We start from the raw sequence: 26,882 nt of genomic DNA, 5'->3' as shown, positions 1-26,882 counted from the left end.
AGTGAAATTACTTTGCATCTGGTACTGATTAGACTAGTAGCAGAAAAACACAGGAAATCTAGAGTTTGCCACTCCGAGAACAGTGCTGAAAAAATGGGAGAAGCTCAAACATGAATGATTAAAGAACCACAGTGGCAGGGTAAAGGACCCTTTATTTATCAAGAAGGAAATAAGTGCAATTTGATTAAAGTATGCAAACGGGATATCAAGGGAACAGATGAGACAGTGGCACAGGCTGCCCAGAGAAGCTGTGGCTGCCCCATCTCTGGCAGTGTTCAAGGCCATGTTGGATGGGGCTTTGAGCAACCTGGTCTTAGTGGAAAGTGCCCCTGCCCATGGCACGGAGTTGATGCACTTTTAAGGTCCCTTCCAACCCAAACCATTTTGCAATTCTATGATAAGAAGAATGAATGACAAGAAATGGCAAGGATGATTTATACTTGAAACACAGTACCGAGGGTCAAAATTTTTGCAATTTGTATACAAGAATGCATAATTTTCAGCAATTATTTGTTTTTTTAAAATTATACTATAAGCTCCATTTTTTAAATGCCAAAACTGAAAACATGCAACAGAAGTCATGCCAGTAGTAGGACAACTTCAGTGATTTTCTGGTTTAAAGCTTGGCATCTTTGGAAATGCTCAATACAAATAAACTGCAGGCACCTCAACAGTAATTTCCTATGTGCATGAAGCATTCTCTGCAAAATACCCACTTTCAAGGTACACCTATACCCTAAGGCATAATACTTTCACAAGTGCAAATGTCATTCAGCAACCTTGTAGCTCATAAAAGAAACCTGATATCATGCAAGATGTCTCTATTATCGCTAGTCTTACAGTCTACCCTGTTTAGACTGTGATAACCAGTTCAAACTATCAAGTTTTATACTGCTTCATAAATAATACTTGTAAAATATGTTCTGCATAAACTGGACAACATAAGGCAAAGGCTCATTTTAATCCAACACGAGTAACTTGAAAAGTAACATCTTTTATAGCAGAATTTGAATGAATACCTTGAAAAAAAAACACACAATAAAGTGCTCATCTATGTATCACATACTCACCAAACTTCTGTTTAGCTCTGTTTAGTCAGATTTAAGAAATCCTGTTACACACAAAATGGAGTCCCAAAAGACTAAACCAATTAGAGCATTGATCAGTCAACTGCCTTTCCAGTCATCTTGTTTTACTTCTAACTTACTTGAAATCTACTGTAACGTCATTAGGTCAACGTACCAAATACTGCATACACATTCACTACATACACTCTACAAACAGCAGCAACAGAAAATTAAAACTTCAAAGCTCCACAGTTCCTTTTTTCAGGCAAGTTTTTTCTATTATATCGGAAAAATCTTCGTAATTTTACAGCAGTAGCGAAGGAACTTTCCTTCATTTTATGAGTGGAAAGTGTCTCAACAGATCACCATGTTGGTACTAACTAAAGAATTACCAAATGTATAAAGCTTATGCCTCTTTACATATAATTATTATTATAAAATAACAATACAGCCCCCTTAGAAACCAGGATGCTTACATTTCAAAAGCCAAACAAATCATTTAATTAACACTGAAATAAACTGTCTTTTCTCCGATGTGGGAAGCAGTAAGAACAGACTGAAAACAACAGCAGCAGAAAGGAACCACTGGGATAGTAGCAGAATGAACAAACAAGACAAGAATTCAGAGGCTCTCCTAGCAAATGACTCCAAAGCAAGTTTAGTAGTTCACTTACATTTTACAATCAGTTTTCCAATAACATACAGGACCTAGCAATCCTGTTGTCACAAACAAAGTCTGATGATGCAGAATTCTGTTTGCTGTTTAAAGAAGAAAAACAGATAACCCTGTGATGCATCAATTTGGGAAAAGCCAGTTCTTCACATGAAGTATATTTTCAGCCAAATCTCAAGAATGTTTTAGCACCAACAGCAACATTTCAGTGATGTATTTTGAAATACACAGCTGTTGAGTAACGGAAGTGGTGGGTTTTTTTAATTGTCCAGTTTAGCTTCTGCTTATCATTCCCTAAAAGGAATGAAGCTTCTCAATGTGTTTGAAAAGAAGAACTTCAAAGAAAGGACATCAAATCTCCAGAGAGCACTCAGACGGAAGATAAAACACTTTGTATGATGAACTGTGAACTTGAGCATAGGTAGCCACCTTTTACTGAGGGGATGAATACCAAGAAATATAACAAAGGAAGACAAATTTATCAAATTGTTCAAGGTGTCACTCTCCTGCAGATATCATACAGCCCTTGTAAAATGCAGTTACCTTGGAGGGCTTAGAAAATACACTAAATTCAAATTCCAGCTGTTCATACAACATTAACATAATTTTTTTTTTTTAATAAAATCAAGTATTGCTTATGTGGGGTTTAGGGCCTCACATAAGAAAACAAGTAACATATCATATGGCTTAATGAAGTTAATAGGCTGTTATATAATAAATATTTAGGTGTACCCTAGCATGATTTTAACAAGCAACGGGATCTGACATATCACAATATTCTTCTGAACTTCTGTTAATATGCAATAAAGGATGTTTTCAAGGAGGAAGAAAATGGGAGTGGATAAGCACCCAGGATGCTTTAAAAGACATGAGATTAATGGAGCATTCTTTGTCCTGTCAGTTCCCAAACGAAGGGAAGTGATACACTCCCATTCTAGGATTAACTGGCAAGCAGGTCAAGCTAGCTGCCTGGCAGACCTAAGAAGCAAAATAATGGAAATGTATCAGAAGAAAAGGATGCTAACATCTTCCTACTCTGGAATGAGAGCATCTCATGAGGCATACATCTGTGTGTTTCAATATGCAATCAGACAGGAAAAAAGGAAAGTGAAAAGCCTGGAAATCCCTACTAGAATTCAGGAGGTACTGCACGCAACTGTAACTGGTGAAGGTATTTTATTGTTAATTTCAGAAATGTGACTTTGTTTTCATAGATGAATTGAAGATCCTGGCAGCAATCAAGAATAGGAAATACAACATCTGTGAATGACAATTACAATTTGCAAAGGCTAGTTCCATGAACAGCTTATTCTGTAGATAGAAATTTCTGTGAAAGATTTAGAATTTGCATAAAGCCATCAAGGTCCCCCCCTAAAATGTCTATGGTAAACTGAGCTATCTTTTCTTTTCAGAAGTGGGTGATAACTTTGACTCATCCATTCTGTTCTATATTAACAGTGGCATTACACAACTGCAAAAGGCTTGCCATGTTGTCGTGGTTTTGGCTGGGATAGAGTTAATTTTCTTCCTAGTAGCTGGTAGAGTGTTGTGCTTTGATTTTAGTCTTGAGAATACTGTTGCTAACACAACGATGGTGTAGTTGCTGCTGAGTAGCACTCTGATCAAGGGCTTTTTCAGTTTGTTGTGTTCTGGTAGTGACCAGGTGCAGGAGAAGCTGAGAGAGAGCACTGGCCAAGACAGCTGACCCGAACTAGCTAAACGGGTATTTCATGCCACAGTTCATGGGTTTCCTGAATTATATTACTCCTCCTGTCTCCCCCCCCCCCCCCCCCCCTTACAATTATTGTATTTTACTTCGGGGTTAACCTATGACACGTCTGATTTGAGAACAGAAAAGAGAACAACAACCTTCACGGGAGTAAATAAGTACAAGCATAGCTTTAGCCTTTCTTTTCCATTCTTCTTGGTTTAGTGGAAGGAGGATCATTCAAACAGTATCCCTATGAGGTAAGTAAAGATAATTGCCCAGTAAGAAAATTGAGCCACAGAGGTAAGTCGCTCACCCTGGGCACTCTGGAGTGCTCCACTTTCAAGTTCATGCGGTTCTGTGCTATTCGTCATCTATGTTTCTCTCAGAACTCTAGAACAGGTTTATGGAATAAATCTGTCACAGACACAACAATGTAAAAGGAGACATGCACAGAATCATTTAACATCTGAAACTGTTCAATCCTTTGGAGACACTTACTGCAAATTTCCAGAGGCTGGCCCATGTAATCAGTTATGCAGTACTGAAACAGACTAGTAGCATTCCCTTTCCATCTGGATTAAAACTCAGTCTCACTTTCTTACACAGCTATAAAAACTTGTGAAATATCTGCTCAGCTTTTTTCTTGCAAGTATTTTCCACATCCTTGACCAATTTTAGGTTGTTTCATTAACGTTTCATAAAATGTAACTACTGGCAATGCAGGAGATCAATCTAACACATGTGTAAATTACTTGTTACATAGCCCCAGCAGTTTACACTGGACTATCTGGATGAGCAGTGCAATGTGAAGTTGCACTTAAGTCACAGAACACAAGTATCTTTGGTATTTTCTGCAATATTTCCTTCCAAGAAACCACCAACCTGCAGATCCAGATGTGAACTGCACTTATTTTGATAAACAAGATTTTTTTATTAATTGCTTTCTCTTGGCCAATTTAAACACTGCTTGCACTCCAGTGCATCTTTGATTTCTGTAGGCCAGAAAATCCAGCTCTCGGTCTGGATAAAGATTTTCTAGTAACCATTTATCCTCTCTCCTAAGCCATGAACTTATGGTATCTACAGGGAACCTAAGACCTCGCATATACATTATGTTTACTGTTTACAGTCAGACACAAAACAGGGAGGTTACTGCATCTACCAACATCAATTTCAAATAAAATTCGAGACCTCCTGCAGCAACACCTTTTTTACAGCAACCCCTACAACTAACATCCTCTTTTAGATTTTATTAGCTACCAAAGTATAGGGGAAAAAAAAGCAAGGGTATTTAATTTAGCTGCTCAACTGTACTTTGAATGTCACATAGCACTGCAGAGTTGTCCAGAAATAAAAATACAGGTCTCAAAAGTCTCACCTCTGTATGTTCAATCAAACTATTTTTCTGCTGAAGGACCTGATTTTCAAATAGGCAATCCATACATTTGTCCACACTCCCCAATACCTTCCTTAAAACTTACAAAAAAAAACAGTAGCTGAACTTTCCTGGAATAACTTCCTTAAATTCGCAGCTAACAATAAATAGTAACAAAAATGGATGCATGACAAAGCTGAGTGCAGCAAACACACAGACTTGATTTACATATATTCCTTTCCCAAACTTCTAACCTATTATCTATCTTTAAACATCCTGCTTAACACAAACTTTTCTGCGATAGAAGTATGAACTCACCAAGAGGAGCAATGGACAGAAATGCTGAATATATGCAATTCGTCCTGCAGTGCTGGGTGATGCAGTGATTACCACCTCTCAGGCTCAAGGCACAAGCAGAGCCTTCCAACACCACCCACGAAGGAGGCTATCTACGTGTGTTCGTTACATGCACTCATTTTAACCCTCAGCATTTGAGACATTTAGAATGTGAAAAACTGTTTAGAGTTCCTTTATGAACTGCTAAGATTTCAAATCGCAGCAACTGGATTTGTGTGTGTCTGGGACAGAGATGCCTGGATCTTTACAAAGACTGACAGGTTCAATGCTGGTCTGCTTTCGAAAGCAAAGCACAACCCATTAAAAAAAAAAAAATCCATGAAGCTCTTGTCACCTCCATTAGTCACTTTTTCATAGTGAAATAACATCCATCTGTAAATTATCAGTATGGAAAAGGGGTAATATTAAAGTGGCAAAATGCACTTAATTCTATTGACTTTTAATTAAAATCAAGCAAATTTCTATTAAGCTCCGAAGCAGCCCTTACATTATCTCATCAGAAGTTTAAACTGTCCTCCTTCTATCTTCAGCCAGAAGAGATGACAGTTTAAAAAACAGAAAGAAGATAATCTTCTTATACAGGACAAAGCAATCATACTTAGCTGTAAAATAACCCTGCAGCTTTTAACATGGCATAGATTAGCTCTTATGCCAAATTACGTCCTATTTTAATAAGCACTGAGGCATATTTCTGTAACAACGTTAAATCAATTGACCTCATGCTAAAGATACATATCTTGCAATAAACTATTTTCTTGATTTCTCTTGAATTAATGCATAGATAGTTAAAGCAAAAAATAATCATCTGCAAAGACAAAACTCATGTGAAGCCCAACAAGAGATGATCCCAACACACAGAATAAAGTTTTAAAGTGCATTTGTAGTTACTGAAACTCAAGTTGTAGTGCTGTTTTAGTAAAATAAGTTTAACTAAAAAAAATCCACATCTATCAATCCAGCAATTTCATAGTAGTTGCAGTGGTTGAAATATATTTTAAAGGTAGAAAAGTTACAGGCTGACAGTGCTGAAAACTACTTATTTCACAGTTATATGAAATACATAGCTTAGAGAGTGAGCAATTTTAAGACTGTCCCCTGCATTGCTCACAAGACAGACACTAAACAATTCATTTTGTTCTCTGTTACTCCAAGTATTACACCAAGCATCTCTACCCAGTACCCTGTGCCTGTTTATTTGAGCAACAGATATGTAATTTAGATCTTAATTTTTAGCTTCCGAAGAAAAAAGGCAATATAGTTCTGAAGCAAAAATCATCCACTGAAAAGTCACGCATGTAATGAAAGCACAAGCTTTTAAGATGTATGGAAGTACTCTGAATGTGGAAAGTGTGTACAACAGTAGCATACTGCCTGCAAAAAGTCATTAATGTACTCTAAAGCAGTAAGTTATGCCACCTTGTTCCTTCTTGCTATTCACTACAGACAGCATAAGCTACCGCTCCAAAAGCTGTTTCTCACTGAACACTCTGCCCTATATCATTAGGCATGATATGGCAATAGCCAGCACTGCTGTTGCAGAGCCCTGATAACTACCAGATACTTTACTGTAGCACTGTTAGGTGGAACAAGTGTTAACCAGAAAGCAGTGTTTAATAACTAAGTGCAGTGTTATAATTAAGAAAGCAGTATATAAAATCACCCTATATGGATTTAATGAAAGCAAGCTTGTGCATCAGATAAGGTATGAAGGCTGAGACACACAAGCACTGTATACAGAAACAGCCACGAAAACAAAGGCAGCTGTAACTTGGGGAACAGAAGGAAAATGGGAAGTAGGAGATGGGTTTGAAGTCCAACTCTATAATAAAGGAAGAAGGGAACACAGAAGTTCAACAAAAATCACAAACAAAATTAGAAGGAATTATAGTAAATAGAGTTTTGATAAGAGTAAACAAGCATAAAATTAATTTTAGGGCTTTCCACACGGGAGGCAGCAACTCTAATACTAGAAATTTTCAGTTTATATATGAAAGCACCATAGATTTCTATTTAACATTCATATCTATCCTAAAAGAAAATGTATTTTAAGTAACTGAGAGGTTAAAGATTTCTTTTTGGAATTAACATCAATGTATTTATCTGAGTGTAAGTCTTAGCACTATCGGTCTCACTTGCCAGTCCTTACAGAAGGCCACCATGTTTCTGGCTAAAGGATATTTTATAGCACTCTCTGCAGCCCTAGCGATAGCCTGGCAATACACCTCGATATGGATCCAGCCCTCTTTCTAAACTTCATTCCCAGGAAAGTCACATATATTTTCTTACCTTACATTTCACTGCATGCTCCAGAGACCACAGGAGCAGGTACAGGAGGAATGATCAGGGATTTTAAAATGCAGATTATTGTTTTTAATACTGTTATGAGTGGATTTTTTCCTTTCAAAACCAAACCAAGATTTGCCAATATACATAAAGACTCCTCATTAACTGATACGCTTATGTTACTAGCAACAAGAGAAAAACACAGGAACATTATTTATTACAGAGTAACAGATAAAGAGGAATAACTTCACTGTAATTATTTATCATTTCCTTTCATGTCCTTCCATACATAAGCTATCAAACAGGGCTACAGTAAGCATTTGCTCACTCTGTTTAAGACAGGTTTTCTTAGTAACTACGTAGTAAGTAAGATTATTGTCAAATACAGGAGAAAAATATCCTGTAAAGCAGCAGACATCTCACAGTTACGTAGCATAATTATAATTTATTCAAAATACTTGCCTTTAAAAAAAAAATCCACTTTGAGATGTGGAAGAAAATTGTTATTACATGTAATTATGTTTTTTCTATCACTGTTTCTTCAGATAGACAAGTGGGAGAGACCATAAGGAGTCCTCCAAACAGTAATAAACAGTAATTCTAATTACTACTTGCATGTCCTTTTAATTTTTTTTTTTAGCACCCATTTCCTTATGCACATTAAGTATACCCTAAAAAACAGTCAGTACATATTCTTGATGACATACTGAATCAATGAAGAATATTCTTTTTGAGCAGTTCCTCTAAGCACTTTGCGTAGCTTTTGCGACAAGCTATTCTCGAATCTTTGACTGCATGGACAGGGTTAATAACCACCAACAGTTTGTCACTATCTGGCAAGAAACAGCAGCAGTGCCATCCAATAAAGTTCAAAAATTAGGAAGATACCAGGGACCAAGAAAATGGCTTGAAAGCCTGTTTTCTGAGATCTCAGGAGGAGATCATTTCAAGGAGTACAGCATTAAATGTACAAAAATGCAAACAAACCCCACACTTTTTCAGAGAACACCTACCCAATGCTTCTGCCACCCTACTCAGATCCTACAGTCTCCAAGCACCCCCAGCTCATCCCTAGAGAGCCTAAATTCTCTTTTGCCCTCAGATGCATACTCTGCCATTCTCCCCTTGCCATCATGCACTCTGCACCACTGCTCAGGCTTTCTCAGACATGCAGTGCTCAGTCTCTGCCCATTGCACTTCTTGAGGAAAGGCAGTCACGCCTGCAGCAGCACAACAGCCATTCCCCTGGCTTCTTGTCCTTCACTCCAAGTTCATTCTTCTTTTGTCTGTGTTGCTGCTCACTGAAACAAGTGTATCTTTTCAGTTTTGCCTGCACAGCTCTCAATGAAAAAATAACCAGCTGCCCTGCCTAAAACAATGCACTCTGAAGAAGTCAGTGCTGACAGCAGTTTCACGTTACAGATTACCTACAAAACATATACTAGAGAAACTGTATCTTTGCCATCACCTTCTGAGTCTCCTCAAACTTTATGGACCCTTCTCCTTCTTCCTTTGCCCTACCTGTTTGACAGTGGTTTTAAAATTGAAGAATGTGAAAGATGATTTTAGAAGGTTACGAAAATAAATGCTATTGTGTTACCCAAGCACAGAACGTACAAATACCCAACACCCTGTCCCTAGAAGAAAGTGCAGAAAAAAAGACAAGTGGATAATGATAGCTTCCTACAGTGCGTCTCTAAGCAAACCACTGCTTTAGGACTCCTCGTACCAGAGTTTGAATCTTTTTTTTTTGCTCATAAAACATCTGAAAAATGTAATTAAAAACACAGCAATTATTTCCACAGCCTGATCACTGTGCAGCTCTGCTAAAGGGAAACAAACCAAATAAGCTGTTTTCATCAACAGGCTATTTTTAACCCTAACATTTACTCTAACCCTAACATGGATGAAGGGCACTCCTGACAAAGCATCCATCCTAACAACATCTTTAAAAAAATATATATATTACATTCAAGCAAATATTGCAAAACAACTCTGACAGCACTGATCAAAGCTAGCATTTGTTTCATCATTAGCTTCCTTTAAAAGGAGATGGACTTACACAACAATGATTTCATTCTCAAAGTATCTTCTAGATGTTAAGAAGACAAATCTGTGCTTTAATACATAAATACATTACATCTGAATTGCAGAAGAAGAAAGCAGCTAAATTAACCCCACTGGGGCTCCTGCCTCTGTTGTTTTGCCTGTTTTCTTTGGTTTTGTTTGCTTGTGTGTGATATAAATATTGAAACATTTGGCTCAAAATACTCCTGAGTATACACAAGAGACTTGCAGAGCCAGTTCAGTGTCAAGCAGAGGGATAGGAGAGCAAATGACATCCCGTCTGCTTATGTAATATTTTTTCCAAAGTTTGCTTCCCACAGTTGGGATTTAAAATAGCATATTAGCTGCACTGTAAAAGCAGAGTTATATATTCACAAGAACCTTATCACTTACCACAAAATGAGTATATATATCAGATAATTAGACAGAATAAATTAATTGCCCTGCATCAAATTCTAACCCCATTATTACACATTTTTCCACATACTTTAAATCAACGTAAGAATACATGCCTAAAATGGGGTATGAAACAGAATATTGGTCTTTGTCAGACTATTTATTTGTGCTTAGACAATTTTCACAACTGCTGAGATAATAGGGCAACATATATGGGATCACTACCTACTCTGACCCAGGATTAAAACATTTTTCTTCACTTAAAATGCGGTATTGTTCCAAGGATCAGCAGCCCAGTTTTACTGTACTGCAAAACAGTGTGTCTCTATAACAATGAAACAGATCTTGTTCTGTGTGCACAATTCATAAAGCTTGCAATATTGAGTGAAAAAGGGTTTAAGTGCCCAAATAACTCTCATTTCAAGTCACTATGGACTCATTCTTCTCCATCGAGCAAATCACTACTTTGCTTATTCTGGCCTCACACCTCTGTTATCACTGATCATAAAAAGATACCTGTTAAAGCTATTGTAAGCCAACTTTCATTGGGTTTATTTTCTGCAGCCCAAACATCCTGTCACTAGGGAAACATCTGTAGGCAGGAATGCAAATTATCACTTACATCTGGGGAGGCATAAAAGAAAAAAATGTAAGCCTTTGTTCTTCAAAATATTTTTTAAAACTGCTTCCATAGCTCTGCTAGACTGAAACAGGTTTGGGGTGTTGTTTTGTATTGTCTTTATCTTGATTCAGTGTGTTTTGTAAAAACATCCAAAAATTATCTTTTATCAGAATTCAAACACATTTTCCAGTTTAGTGCTGACCCAGACAAAAATTTCCACCTCCTACACAATACTAAGGAATTTCTAAAACCCATCAAGTTCCTGAATACACTTAAAATGCTAGCACAGACATATTTAAAGCTCTAGGAATAACAAGCAGAAACTGTTCTGAGTTCCAGGTACCTTACTAAATCGGTAGGGTGAAATGGCAACTTCCAAAACAACAGAATGCATATTGCCAGTTTTTAGAGCTTGCATAATCAAGAAATGACACCAATATGAGATTAACATGTACACTCATACTACTAGGGTTATTTCAGTATAATTCCTTGCAGATATTTTTATTCTGGTACAAGAACAGATTATATCACCTGGGGGCCTGTTAGAACTTTAGCTCATGCAGTATACCGGTATAATTAATGCACCAAATAATTATACTGGTACCATTTTAATTTCCTCAGGCTAAAAGTCAGAAAAAAAAAAAAAACAGATCATCAAAAAGAAAAATGAAACAGCTGTCTAAATTTTGACAAAATGGTATTTGTCCAGGCAAACTTTTTCTCTATCAAGATTCTTTTTGGAGCTACAGACAGATGTAACATTTTGATTTATTCAATATTAAAAGCTATTAAAAAAGAAGTAACAAACTTAATTCTACTTCTCTATATATTTTTTACTCATCCTGCATTTCAAAGTTATTTTGGAGGCAATTAGCTGAAAGGAAAAATAACCCTCTACTGACCAAAGATTATGAACAATCATGTGCAGCATAACATTGCAAGTGAAGATAATGATATTGTATTCCTAGATGCACCCAGTAAAACTGTATAACATAAAACCAAGTGACTAACTTCTTGATACATACTCTAATTATCTAATGGGGATCACAGTTGTAAGTATATACGGTTATTCAGAAAGAACCAAAAGTATTCCAGGAAGGCAGAAGTCAGAGTTCCTCATACAAGAGAAACGGTTTAGGAACAATTCCTACCACAACATAACATACAAATATACATTTAATAAAAGATGTGAAGAGTCCCACTCAAAGCCTGACTCATTTTTTCATGTAGTAACACACCTTATTAGTTATCAATGTGAAATGACAGACTAGAACTTCAAAAACTTACCAAAAAACTTCCTTTGAATTATGCCTGTTCAGTACCCCCAAAAAGAACATGCTGCTGTTGAGAATGTGTTAACTACTTTTATTCTTTTAACCCTATTGCTGAGATGTTCTGTGTTTGTGCAGGCAATCACCACTCAGCACAACAGTGTTAAATGCAGTAATGGATGTGCATTATTCACATAGAAAATTTTAAGCACACACACAAAACTTTAGAGTCAACACATTCAAAAAACAGGAGATGAGAGATACAGTTAAAAAAATACTGCCAATTTATATTTTAGGGCCTATAAAATTGTCTTTCCCATTATAAACTCCATTTTCATAGTTAGCTCTGTCCCATAAAGAGGCTCTTCAATCCTACGTGCTATGTTTTCACTCTGCTAACAGGCTGGAAACATACTACCCCTCCTTTTTCTTAAACTTGGCTAATTAACCGTCAGCTAGAAAACATACACATCTGTCTTACAGATCTTCTTTTGCACTTTAAACAAACTCTGGAATAATAACATTGTAATGCAACTGCGCTAACCAGAATTTTAACATAACATGCACAATTTTAAACAGCAAATAAAAGCTTATCAATTTGAGAAAAGTAACTTGAAAAAACCCAATTAATATAGGAAATTGTATGATTTTTTTTTTCTATTTTGTTCCCCACAGACATGATCCTTTTCTGTCTTTTCACAAACAGGCTTTTATCAATGTCAATATCATCACAATACTGAAGTGGAACAGAATGCTTTAGTGATTTGAGTATTGATTCAACCCAATATTTGGAATATTTTGTCATGAATGCACTGAGGTTTCCATTCCATGTATATCAGAGAATCATAGTTGGAAAGGACCTTAAGATCATCTAGTTCCAATCCCCCTGCCATGGGCAGGGACACCTCACACTAAACCATGTCACCCAAGGCTCTGTCCAACCTGGCCTTGAACACTGCCAGGGATGGAGCATTTACAGTTTCCTTGGGCAACCCATTCCAGTGCCTCACCAACCTTCCAGTAAAGATATATCTATATCTGTATATCTCAAAATGCATCTCTAATAAATACATTGTCAAAGTGCTGCATTATGAAGATATGATGCAAATTACACAATGTTATATATGAAAGGGTACTGTAATACTGACCGATATGGATATAGTAGTACTCTCAAGAGTAGACAAACAGGGATATTGCCTCTGTCAAAGGAGTAGAAATCGTAAGTGGAAACATACAGCTTGATCCAGAAAAAGAAATCTGCCTACAGACTTATTGCTAGCAGAAAGGAGCCTGAGCTATAAGTCTATAATGTTGATCACTTTGGACAGCGGTTCCATTCTATAGGAAGAAGATGGCATTAGCTGCACTAAGTTGACCAAAATCCAAATAAGATATTTATACTTATTCCATTACATAAGTCAGATAAATGAGGAATTTTCAGTTCCTCGTTTTCCTTCCACCAATACATGGACTAACACTTAGCTCTGCTAAAAACAACCTCATCTCTCAACTCCAGCTTCCGAACCCACAAATACCGAAATTCAATTTTGGTTTAAAACAATTCTAAGAATAAATATCATATACCAATTGGTTAGGTTTGTGTGAAACAATAGAGACATAGTGCACATTCTCCTCTGTATGCACAGAAGAATTATCAAACTTTGTGATTATCAAATTCACAGAGTATCTACATTAATTCTTTTCCTTCAGTTAAACTTTAGTTGATTCAAGGTATCTCCAGCTAATATTCTACAATAAGTAAGTTTTACCAAGCAACATGGCAATTAACCAGGAAACAAAAACATCATGCAGGGACACGGGAGATCAGTACCTTCATTTACAATGTGTGAATCCCTCAGGCAGGAAAACCAATCCTCAGATAAAAACAGATCAGCACACAGCCAGGACAGGTTCATGCACTGAGGGCTTGACTGAGCACTCACCAAAAAACTCCAGAAAACACACAGAGTGGCAGAAGAGGCTATATAAAGTTAGGGAAGCATACATTTGGAAGTGCCTGCCAATGCTCTCTAGCAGGCACCAGGAAGCAATAAATCTGGGATGAAAAAGCGCAAATATAAGAGAATCCTTTAAGCAAAGTATAACATCCCCCTCGTATCTCAGGTACAAGCGAAGTCTTCAAGGAATGCCCAGCATTCACAGCATCCAACATTAAAAGGGCCTCTCCTGTACAAAATAAAGGCAGTGTTCTGCTACATGCCTTCATCAACAAGAGCTGAAACCTTGATTCAATATGTACCACATTAAAAGATTTCCAGAAGTCAAAGGATGAATATTTAGGCTACTAATGGAACAGCCTGCATCTGGGGGTGGGTCTGGACAGAATTTTAATTTGGGAACAGGTACATGTAACTGGCTAATAAAAAGAAAACCATGTGTTAGAAATTCACACACTGATCAAGATTTTGCTAAACTATACTCATTAAGAGACACAAATCAGCAATGCTAAGTCAGTTCTGGATTTACTTCGCACTTAGAATAAAATCTTGGCATTCACAATCCCAAATTTATTCTTATTTCTGTTACTAACGTTTAAAATGTAAACGGTAGAAATTACAAACTGGCTATAGTATGGAGTTAATTTAGTTGTGTAAACTACAGAGTGTATTTCTGGAAAGCTTTAGAAATTTAATATATGCCTTAAAATTATGTCAAATTATTAACTGATATGCAAATATGTTTTAATAATTCCAACTAGAAGAGCTTTGATCTAGTCCTTTCTTTCGTTTGTGCTTTGTAAAGTTAGGCACCTGGTGTTCAGTATCTACAAAAAGCTTCCAAGTACTGAAATGAATCATGCACACATTTCATTTTGAACTTCTCTTTTTTATTCCCTCTTTCTCCAAACAGCTGAGGCTGAGAGCATGACATACCCTCTCTTCAGTTCATGGAAGCAGGGAGTATTAACTCAATATACAGTAGTGTCAGGAACTGTTGTGAGAATGAAAACCCCAATTAATCAGATTCTGGTTCTTCCTAAGCTTCTATTTCTGCAGACTGCAGCTGGTTTGGATTCTTATTCCTACAGTTCCACATTTTCTCCTGTAAGACACTATGCCTTTCTGCTACTTTTCTCTGACAAACAGATACGCTTTCACATGGGCAACTCCTTTCAGGAATCAATTCAGATTCATAAACAACGGTGGCCAAACCTGTGGGATGCAAACTGGCAACAAGACAGAAGGATTCGGCATTTTATATCTTTTGGTGGATGCAATCAATTCCTGACTACCTCAAAACACCGTGAGTCCCTAAAATACTTGACCATATGGAATTTCCAAAATCCAGCTTGTAATCAGAACCCAAACTGTCATTTATATACATGGTCCTTGATATACAGAATAACTGTTCTTTCCATTTCCTCCAGCAGGATGGGATATTGGCTTTTCTGAATCTGTTTATTTCACAGATATTTTGGACTGGTTTCAGAAAGAATGTTTATGCTACAATACACTGTGAGTAGTTAGGGTCAAACCTGTTTTATTTCCCCCATCATCTTTAATACTGAAATGCTCAGAAACAGTTTACATTCCTTTATTCACTATTTGTAACTGTCTCTTCTGCTCCAAAATAGAATCACAGGCAGTGCAATAAACATACTGAGAGGTTATCTAGTTACGGTTTTCTTAAAACCCTGCATATCCTCTGCCAGTGTGCAACCATGTAATCCTAAAAGGGCTGATTTTGGTCCTGCTTTGTAGTTGTGTCAAAGACATGGATAGCGCTTGATCTCTAACCTCATTAGTTTCTATTTCCACACTCTAAGTGGGACTTTAATGATACTGCATTTCAAAAGACATTTTTGTTAGGCATTAAAATTTCACTTTTTGCTGAGATAAATGAAAGAAGATACAGTAATTGTTTCCTTTTCATATATTCCAGTTGTCTAAAACAAGGTTTAGACACACCACCCAGCCCTGTACCCCGTATTTACATGTTTACTTCCACCCTTCCCTCTAATAAGTCTACTGAACCTCTTTCAAACCAGGTTAGACTCTCATTATGCATGGCTACCAATACTAAATGCATGAATAGGTAACACATATTCAATATATGCTGGTCTTCAGATTATAAACACATCCCTTCTGAGCCATTTTAACCATGTCTCAGACAGACTTACCCTACAAAAGTTGCTGAAATATTTCATACAATGAATGTAGTCATTCTTTTTATCCAGAAGACTAGGCCAAACAAAAACATCAGGGATGTAGGATTACTGTTCTTTGTGCCATGTATTTATATTCAGACTGGCTTTACTCCAAAGTAAAGTAGAACAATACAGTTTCCACTAATAGTAGGAAAAATTAAAAAATCAGTATTTGTAATCAGAGCAATTTGAGAATTTTAAGAATACTCACTCTCAGAATATATTAAAAACAGATGGATAATTCTCACTGATCTAAGTCTAAGAGAAGTGGCATCACCGCCAAGAAAGCAGAATCCAAACAAGGCAGCTTTGCATCAGTCAGCTCTGGAGATGATTTCACAGCTGCCACAGCAACAAGCAAAGGAGCCAGCCCAGAGATCAGAAAAGAAGCAAAAGGAGAGGTCAAGGCTTGGGAGCCAGAACTTGGCATCCAGGTCTTACAGCTGTCAGGGACACCCACGAGAGAAGTCACTGTTGTTTGCAGATTTTGGGAACAGTTGGGAAACAGGAAGAGGATTAAAATAAAAACCAAACCTAAATCTTTATGTACAATTGTGAAGAGCCACGCTAGTGCAGAAAGGCGATACATGCCACCATTTGCTTTGTCACAGCATTGCGATACCAAGCCACTACCCCAAATGCGAAAACTTGCCTACACTGAAATACTGTTTTGTAGTGGTGTCAAACTTCCAAAAGAGATGGTTTCTGTCAGAAAAGATGTATCAGTGAACAAGACAGAAATAAAAACTAGACAACCATGTTTTTTCTGTTTCAAAATAAAAAATTTGCCTTTTTTTTCTTAAAGGGGACATTGCCAAACTTTCCTTTAAACTCTTCATTGTGTAATCACTACCAGCACCAACAAGAACTCTAATTATAGTCTATAGTATAACTAAGCTACAATCAAGTTTTGTTGCCAAGTTGTATGAACTTTTTATTAAAAAAGCAAAACAACTTATGTTGTTGAGAAAACATGAAGCTGCACTGTCTGTATTAGGCATACCATACTTACTAATGACAGACAAAACTCAGAATGACAACTGCACATTATAAGACTCATTAAATAGAATTTGCAGGATCTCTGAACAAACAACAGAATCAAACCAACAACTCTAGTTTTGCAAAAATTAATTTTAAGTGCATATGCATGCAAAACCCCAAAGCTATTGGCAGTTTTCAGGAAAGGTGTCTCCACAGATTCTGTGTTTCAAAACAAAAGAGAGGCTCTTGGTTAAGTGCCAAAAGAGATGTTATATTCTGCCATTACAACTCAGGCTTTATGAACAGGAGAGGACACTTGTACTGCAACTCTCATTGGCACTGTGAATGAGACACATCACGTACTAAAGCAGAGTTCCAAGGAAGTATCTCACGTGCTAGTGTAGGCTGTAAAAGTTAATAAATATTCAGCTGTGATGAAAAGAAAAAGTAGAAACCAAAACAATGCAACTGATGTAAAAAAAAAAAAAAACAAAAAAAACCGCACAGCTCTGTCAAAGCCTCTGTCAAACACTTTATTTTCTCCAATCTTTTCTTACTCCTAATCAGCCTGTATATCTAGTTGTAAACTGAGATGCAGTCTCTTCTATTTTCTGAGTTTAGAAGAACTACCTAGTTCATATTATCCTTAACTCTGTAGTCCAATATCCATCTCCTCAATGTCACACTTCCATGTGTAGAGTTTTTCCTCTGTTTTTCTTGGACCATATGAAGCACCAAAAAGCTGTCTCAAGGCAAACTGCTCAAGCATACTTTTCACGGCTACACAAATAAGCCCTCTAGTGGTAAAATAACCGCGACACTTACCATATGCAGAGTTTTTATGCACCTCCTCTCCAGGATAAAAGTTTTTCTCTCATAATATCTCCTAACCCAAGTTGAGCCACTAATAGCCTATCTACATCCTCTTTTGAAAGCTAGTCATTGAAGATGACAAGCTTATTTTATCTGAAGTATGAGTGCGTAGCTTGGTTATTAAATTCAGATATAAAGCCATAATAATCAACAAATAACAGAACTGTCAACAAATGCACTAAACTAACTTATCTTGTTACAGAATTCTCCACATTTTACGAATTTTTATGAATACTAATGTACAAACTCCACCACTCACTTAGCATTTAATGAGACTCTTTGATTACCAGAATCCTAAGTGAGCACTTGTTCTTTCCATTCAAGCTACTCCACTTCCTTTCCCTTTTTCAAGCACATTTATTTACCACTTTTAAATACTAGTCAGTGAATGGAACACAGAAACACACCCAATTCTGACCTATGTTTGTAGACATGATTTGCATTATGACTGGCAAAATGTTGCCAATGCATTAGGTATTTCACCTGCTAACAACTCGGCTTCAAACACTGCCAGACTTAACGCTGCCAAATATTCCTCACTATCATGTCACCATCTTTTAATGAAAGACTAGCATACTGACTAGTTTTAAAATAAAATTGCTGTATTTTAGATTAGCAAGTGGGGGTAAAAATCTCCTATCTACATACTTGTCCTCTTTCTTTAAATGCAGCAATCCAGCGTATTGTTATTATATGAGAAATGGTCCAAAGGGACAGTCATTCTCAAGTGGTACATATTTCAGCAGTTTTCATGAAATAGAATTACCTGGTGTTTGGCCAGATCAGAGCTTTCACTGATGGTACCTTGGTGTATCTGCAATCTCACATGCTGTTACAACAAAGGAGACTATGCTGGTAGAGGTCATTAATCACCTTTCACAAAACACTGATTATCTAAGAGTACCTCAGAGTTGTTCTGCTGAGTAGAGGTGAGCGTAGGAAAACTTGGCACACCATCAGCTCACAGAATAGACCCTTATCATTTTGCAGCCTGCCAGGAAGAATTAACAACTAAGACTTCTTTGGAAATGCAAGTGCCAACAAAACTCTATCAACACAAAAAACAATTAACAGTTTGGCCTACATAAACCTTTAGTGTGCGATTTTTGCCTCTTGCGCATGTTTTAAGACAGACATGCCCCTGCCTTGATATAACACTAATTGGTTATAATTCACAGAACAGCAGCAGAGGATGAATAACACATTTTGGTATAATTTGCTTGATAGCTAGAAACCAATTTCTGAAAATCAGTGTCTATCACTGAAATTCCTTGCAAAAACATTCAAAAATGAAACCAGAGCGCAGAAATTCAATGTAACCTCAAATGTGGGTTCAGAAGCCACAATAAAAGTAAATGTAACCACTCTGACAAGATTGACAGTAGTTGTGTCCCTCTCAAAACACTCTAAATCAAATAACTGAATAGGGAAGCACACAGCTGACTGAAAAAGTCCTCTAAGAGTAATCATTAGCAACTGTCAAGCTGGAAGGACTATTCCATGGGGGCCTACAAAGATCTGTGGTGGATCAGACCCTGGTTCAACAGTTTCAATAGCGATTTGGCCAAATGAACAGGAAAATCTGCTTAAGAACTTAACATATGATGTCAAGTAAGATAAAATCCAAGTGCTCTGAAGAATGGGATTAGAACTCAGCAATCCTGAAAAACTGGAGAAACTATCCTAATGAACAAGATGAGATTCAGTAAAAACACACTGGAAGATGGATAGCACCAATTCACGGAAGACAAGATACAGTGCAAGGGTACTGCAAAGAAGACAAAAAACGACATGTTAGAAAGAGCATCACCTACAACAAAGGATGCACCTGAACATATTTTATACTCAGAAGTAATAAAACTTACGCTTTTGTACCTGGTTTCAGGTATCACCATTTTAAAAGTAGAGACAGTCCTGGAAAGGACAAAACCAAGTGTTTTGAAACAACTTACCTGCAAACATCTGAGTTCATGCAGTTCAGAAAATAGAAGACAATTATATCATAGCAGTTGGAAAGTCATCTTGAAGGGAACAGTGACCAATTACTTTTCTGTAGTACAAGCAGTAGTCAGGTTAAAGAGATTTTGGTTAATGAATATGTTACTTTGGAAGGCTGAAAACCTTCATGCCAGGAACCTCACATCTCCTGGGTTTGGTCACAATTATGTGATCCTGGTTCAGAGTAGGGAGAGAAAAGTCAGACAAGCCAAATAAACATAAAGGCGGGGTCCACATAACACTTTGAATCTTCATTCCCCAATCAGCCAGACTGGGGGAGCTGTTACACTGCACTGCAGCTCCTCCACCTACGAACAGCCACCCATGTCTTCCCTGATAAATAGGATAGCAGGAGCAGAGGGAGAACAACACACGAGTCCCATCCTGACAAAGTCAATGTTTGCCTGAGGTAGACACTCAAACACTAGGTAACCTTCTCAGGCTCTCCACAGTTTTGACACTGATTTTCCAGATGTAGCTCATTATATTTCTCCTGCTTGGTCCTGCAGTTTCTGTAATTACACAGGAAATAAAGCAGGACTACCAAATGCAACCAGTGTTAGAATAAACTAATACTTCAGTTTTTTCCAACCTACTGTTCTTCAAGGCACATTAACAATTTATCTGTTATAAACTACTCCTAACATAGCCATCTTCTTTGTTTAAAATGAAGCCTTTTAGAAGCTAGAACAAGAAAGTACTTGAATTCAGAAACTTTATTTGCTAAACTATAACAGTAAGAGTTTAACCATTTCCTTCAATAAACTGTTTATTCCCACTTCACCCTATTTGCAATGGTTATGGGCTTCTGAAACAAATACACTGAGATGCAGATAAACTCAAGTATCACAAACTATATATTTCAAATTTAATAAAAGATACTCTTATATCTGATATCAGCTTATCTGTAATCCCTGTAACATGCACACACAAACACACTTTTTATCTTACAACAAATCCTCTGACTAAAACTAACTTGATCAAACATATTATGGTTTATCAATTCCCAGCAGCTTCTAACTGTATTTCCTTTGTATTATTCATTGTAGAGATTCAGCCGATTATAGGCATGCTTAGAAATCTCCCGTGATTTCAAAAGGACTTTCAAGGTATTAGAACAGAAAGCAGCAGCATACCAGGCAGCTTGCACGTTGTCACAGCTAATGAAAAATCCCTCTGAAAAACTACATTCCACTGATTTCTTCTGACCAGAAGGGTGGAGTTCTGGATTGACACTTCCTTCCAGTACAAGACAGAAATTCAGTGCAGCAAAACCAAAGTAATTAAGCCCCTCTTCTTTTGACATTTACTTTACAGCATGAGTCATGACCAGCTTTAGCCAGTGTTTAATAAAACGTTTTCACAGAGGCTATATGAAAAAAATTAACTTTGTACTACATACAGCCTTTTAGTCAAGTATTACATTTTCTTGCACAAGTTCCAAAATCAGTTTTCAGTTGTGTGCCAGGTGGTTCTCAACACTTAAAAAACAAAACAAGCACACACACCCCAAAGAGATGCTTTGGGGTTTATACTGCTTTAGAACTTTTTCTAAAATGGATCTGGAGGGGAAAAACTATAGCAACAAATTCAGATAATTTTTAAGTAAAAGACTGCAGAACTCATACTGCAAGTTTCCAATAAATGACTACTAATTAAATTTATAACATTGAGGAGGTGTGTAACAAAGTCAACAACATGAACACAGAAGTCAATACAGAAGGCTTAACTCTCAAAACCAGAGTGTTAGAAGTTACTGCAAAGAAATTTAGTAAAACCAAATTATTCTGTCATTTCATAACTGGAAAACAGGGACACAACAATACTGTATCATGAAGACTCTCTCTGACAAGAGGTGTTTATATCTGAATCAACAATATGGAGGCTCCAACACATGTAAGACTGGCTTTCTCCTGCGATTTATAGGGAGTTGTCCTGATTTTTCTCCATCTCTTTTCAAACTGCAGCCGCAAACCCCACAATTTCTTCTTTTGGATTCCCTTACCTGCTCAGAGCCAATCATTTTCCATCTCAATCATCTGAGGATAAAAATGATGAACTGGATTTATCCTTCAGTGCTACACACAGTTTAAAACCCAACCAAACCAACCTTAGACAAAGAAGTTATATAAAACTTTGGAGACAGGAAGAACATCATAGTCACTGAGAAGGAAGGCTTCTAGTAAAAACAATACAAAGAAATGCTACTGCAAACTGCATCACAGATACATGGGAATATGTTGGTCAATGAGAAAATGAACATGAGCTGGCTTCAGTGTGCGCTCACAGCCCAGAAAGCCAACCGTATCCTGGGCTGCATCAAAAGGAGCGTGATCAGCTGGTCGAAGGAGGTGATCCTGCCCTCCACTCTGCTGTCATGAGACCTCACTTGGAGTATTGTGTACAGTTCTGGTGTCCTCAACATAAAAAGGACATGGAACTGTTGGAACAAGCAGAGAGGAGGGCCATGAGGATGATCAGGGGGCTGGAGCCCCGTACAAAGACAGGCTGAGAAAGTTGGGGCTGTTCAGCCTGGAGAAGAGAAGGCTGCGTGGAGACCTCATAGCAGCCTTCCAGTATCTGAAGGGGGCCTAGAAGGATGCTGGGGACAGACTCTTCATTAGGGACTGGAGTGATAGGACAAGGGGTAATGGGTTAAAACTTAAACAGGGGAAGTTTAGATTGGATATAAGGAGGAAGTTCTTTAAGGGTGGTGAGGCACTGGAATGGGTGCCCAGGGAAGTTGCGAATGCTCCATCTCTGGCGGTGTTCAAGGCCAGGTTGGAGAGAGCCTTGGGTGACATGGTTTAGTGTGAGGTGTCCCTGCCCATGGCAGGGGAGTTGGAACTAGATGATCTTAAGGTCCTTTCCAACCCTAACTATTCTATGATTCCATGATAAATATGGTAAGCTCTACCTATTCTCTAGGAAATCCCATTATTCAGGAATAATAAGCTGGCAGCTACAGATACCCCATTTGCAGAAAGTTATTTAAATAATTTCACTGAATAAACTAATACGTTATTTACAAAACAAAACAATTCAGTACCATGAAATGCTAAGCCAATCTGGGAATGGTTGTGAAACCAGGAGGCTTTGGATGTTCATACTATATCTTGTCATTAAATAACTATTAATTTTAATCAAGTGGAAGGTAAACAATGAATATTAATAGGTATTAGCTTGACTTTTGTCTGCTTGTTCAATTTCCAACTGCCAGCAAAGAAGCTGTACATCCAGATCAGGCTTGAGCTGGAAATACATTTGTACATTAAAGAAAACGTCTTTGTGACAAATATTAACCTAAGTGGGTTTTAAAGAGATCCTAAAAGTCTGATTCTTAGAAAGTTCTTTAAAATATCTTGTCATTCTCTCCAAAGATCTGTTCTCTATTCATCTTCCCTTCTGAAGTTCTATCATTTTGGCAGCCTTGCACGATCCAAGAAGGAACAGAAGAAACATTCTTCAGTCTTCTCCTGTCAACCTTTTTTTCTAGGTTGACACTTCTGAAGCACTTCCGAAGAATAAGGAACAAGCTCCCTTCCAGAAAGAATTCCTGAGGTATCTGACCCACTCAACCTACCTACTATATGGATGGTTTAGAAACACAGTAGTACCTACTAGATAATGCTAAATTCATGAGGAATGGCACAATCCCAGAAAGGACACCCATTTCTGCTCCTTACCAAAGGGACCCCAACGTGAGCTAAAAAGCATTCACGTCTTTCAGCTATCTAGCACCCGATACTTTTGTAGCTCACTGTTCCTACCATTACCTGGCTGATAGCAAGAATGGAGTATTCCCTTTTTGCTATCATGGTTTCTACTAAGGCGCCTCCTAGGTTTTCCTTGGCAATGAAAGGGCTTCCTGTGACACCAGCTTCTTAACTTCCACTACAATTTCCCAGCCACACTGGCAGTATACAATACAGAGTTAAAAGTCTTTCTTACATAGAAAAGACAACCAAAAAAAGAGCAAAGAAAAGCTAGAAAAAAACAAGGTAGAACCAATACATGATGATTAATTATTAAGCTAAGAAGATAATAACATCAGTTGCTTAACTAGCTTTTTACTATAAAATAATTCAAGCTCTTTTGAAAGACTGGATACACCACTGTACAAAAGCATTGCACATTTCAATATCCAGTTCCGGCCAGCTCATTTTCAATAATGAGACAGGTCCTTAAAAAGGACCACAAATCACCAGATGCTGGGAATTAATTTTGAGGAAACATGACTATGTTGTGGCTATACTAATACACTCTTCCCTTGGCTCTGCTGCAGACAGACCCTTGATATGACCTAGCTCAGCTATCCCTTTGCATCTATTCCAAGTTCAATTGGATCAAAAAAAAATCTGTTTAAAAAAAAAAACAACAGTAAAGCAGTATTTCATACACTAAGTCTGACCCTTATGAGCAAGACATGTATTTAAAGATAAAAATCATTTTCCGAATTGTGTCACCCTAAAGTACAGAATGAAAAATTACTGTCAAAACACAATGCCATGAGCTTCAAGCTTTGTTGTTAGCCTGTACTTTACAACTACTAATTCAAAATACCCCTACCAATGTGCTGTTTGAAAAGAAAAGAATCACTACTAAGAGCTGTACATACAATAGATTTCTTGGACTCAACTTTCAAGAGGAATCCTGAAATGGATTTAATCTGCATTCTTTGAATTTATGAGAGTATACAATTAAGAAGAAACAGTCATTAGGAACAAAACCCTTTGCCAACAATTTAAAAAAATAAAAAAGCACTGCAGAACTAAGGTTACACCTTGTTTTAACCCACTCCCCAGCTGTTCACCAAATAAGAGTAATTCCCTTTATTTATTCAAATCACATAAGAAGTCAGAGGCGATTTGGAACAGTTTCACATGAGCACAGACACTTGTTTGGAATACCCTACTTTGCGCCTGTGGTTCACATCGTAAGTATGTGTCTATGGTAAAGCCTGAAGTACTACACAAGCTATGGGGTATAACTGTTTTAAAATTATGTTAATAAGGACTTGCTGTTTCCTGCTTTAAGGACATTCACCTCCTTCTTTTTGTTTCAAAACTGCACTTGCTGCAGTCAGTCAACACCCATCCATAAGAGGTGAGTTTCATGATTCTGCTCCTGGTTCAAATCATGTTGGCATGTGTCCTGGGTTCAGCAGTGGCAGTCATGTTTCTCCTTCGTGGTAGCTGGTGCAGTGCTGTGTTTTGACTTCCAGCCTGGGAACAGTGCTGGTGATACCGATGTTTTCAGTTGCTGCTAAGTGGTGTTTACCCTAACCAAGGACTTTGTGAGGCTAATGCTCTGCCAGGGAGGAGGGGAAGCCGGGAAGAAGCAGAGACGGGGCGCCTGACCCAGGCTAGACAAAGAGGTATTCCATACCACAGCACGTCATGCCCGCAGTGGGGGGTAACTGGGAGTTACCTGGAAGGACACAGGCTTCTGGGTCAGACTCATTTCTTGGCCGGTGGTATTGTATTCTCCTCCCTTGTTATTTTCTTTTATCATTGTTGTCGTTGGTGGTAGTGGTGGTGATTTGTGTTGTACATTGGCTGCTGGACCCGTGATCGAGGGGTGGACTTAACAATGGACACTAGTGCCCAGGTTATTCATGAGTGTGAAACATGTGCTGCAATTAAACAAGCCAAGCGGTTAAAGCCTCTTTGGTATGGAGGACGACGGTTGAAGTATAAATATGGGGAGGCCTGGCAGACTGACTATATCACACTGCCGACAGCCCGCCAAGGCAACACTATCCTGGGCCTTCAGCATGGCACTGAGTGGGTATATCACATCCCCTACCACGCACCAGCCTCTGGGAAAATCAAACGGTACAATGGGCTCTTAAAAACTACACTAAGAGCAATGGGTGGGGGAACTTTCAAGCATTGGGATGCACACTTACCAAAGGTCACCTGGTTGGGCAACACCAGAGGATCTGCCAACAGGGCTGGCCCAGCCCAGTCAGAACTTTTACATATTGTAGAGGGGGACAAAGTTCCCGTGGTGCATATGAAAAATTTGCTGGGGAAGACAGTCTGGGTTATTCCGGCAGCTTCAGGTAAAGACAAACCCACTCGTGGGATTGCTTTTGCTCAGGGACCTGGATATACTTGGTGGGTAATGAGGGAAGATGGGGAAGTCCGATGTATACCTCAAGGGGATTGGATTTTAGGGGAAAACAGCCAATGAACTTAACTGTATGCTGTTGCCTGCTGTGTAATACTTTTATAGCCCATCAATTAGATGTCTCCAGGTCACCAGCGACTGGCCCTGACTTCCCTCCAACCATCATCCCAACAGAGAATGAACTTAAATAGAACCAGATGAGCTCCGCAGTAAAGGAACAACCAGCATCAGCAAGCAACGATCCAATACTGCACACAGCCTTTCCTGCCCTGAAAGATTGTTACAAGAAATGGAACCTGACATCATGGGCCGAATGGACTCGGCAGCATTATAGGGATTGGTCCATGCACTAAGAAAATGATCTCTTTCTCTTGGTCTGTAGGTATATGGATGTATATATGTGGGAGAGCAATGGTGTATTGAAAATGTGGGATCTGAGCATGACATGAATGGTATGGAATAAGGGGTGGATAATGTCCTGGGTTCAGCAGTAGCAGTCAAGTTTCTCCTTCGTGGTAGCTGGTGCAGTGCTGTGTTTTGACTTCCAGCCTGGGAACAGTGCTGGTGATACCGATGTTTTCAGTTGCTGCTAAGGGATGTTTACCCTAACCAAGGACTTTGTGAGGCTCACACTCTGCCAGGGAGGAGGGGAAGCCGTGAGGAAGCAGAGATGGGGCGCCTGACCCAGACTAGACAAAGAGGTATTCCATACCACAGCACGTCATGCCCGCAGTGGGGGGTAACTGGGAGTTACCCGGAAGAACACGGGCTTCTGGGTCAGACTCATGTCTTGGCTGGTGGTATTGTATTCTCTTCCCTTGTTATTTTCTCTTATCATTGTTGTCGTTGGTGGTAGCGGTGGTGATCTGTGTTGTACATTGGTTGCTGGACTGTTCTTGTCTCAA

At 38.2% G+C, this 26,882-nt stretch overlaps 1 protein-coding gene across 3 annotated transcripts in view; it reads right to left on the bottom strand.

The window, feature by feature from the left end:
* The window catches only part of ANO10 (anoctamin 10), a 118,829-nt gene that overhangs the window by 68,078 nt on the left and 23,869 nt on the right, over positions 1–26,882 (bottom strand). Inside the window, exon 11 of one of the 3 annotated variants that reach the window (XM_061465028.1) lies at positions 21,752–21,881. The exons of the other annotated variants lie outside the window; for them this stretch is intronic. Within the exon in view, the coding sequence (XP_061321012.1) occupies positions 21,852–21,881 (30 nt within the window). The 3' untranslated portion in view covers positions 21,752–21,851. Of the gene's footprint in view, positions 1–21,751; positions 21,882–26,882 lie in introns of those variants that run through there. 3 annotated transcript variants of the gene reach the window in all.

Source organism: Pezoporus flaviventris, unplaced genomic scaffold (assembly GCF_033815535.1).
Source record: "Pezoporus flaviventris isolate CSIRO_AGI_PZ_B2104156 unplaced genomic scaffold, CSIRO_AGI_Pfla_v1 ptg000037l, whole genome shotgun sequence".
NCBI lineage: Eukaryota > Metazoa > Chordata > Aves > Psittaciformes > Psittacidae > Pezoporus > Pezoporus flaviventris.
Note: the sequence above shows the minus strand (reverse complement) of the source record. Positions and strands in the feature narration are given on the sequence as shown.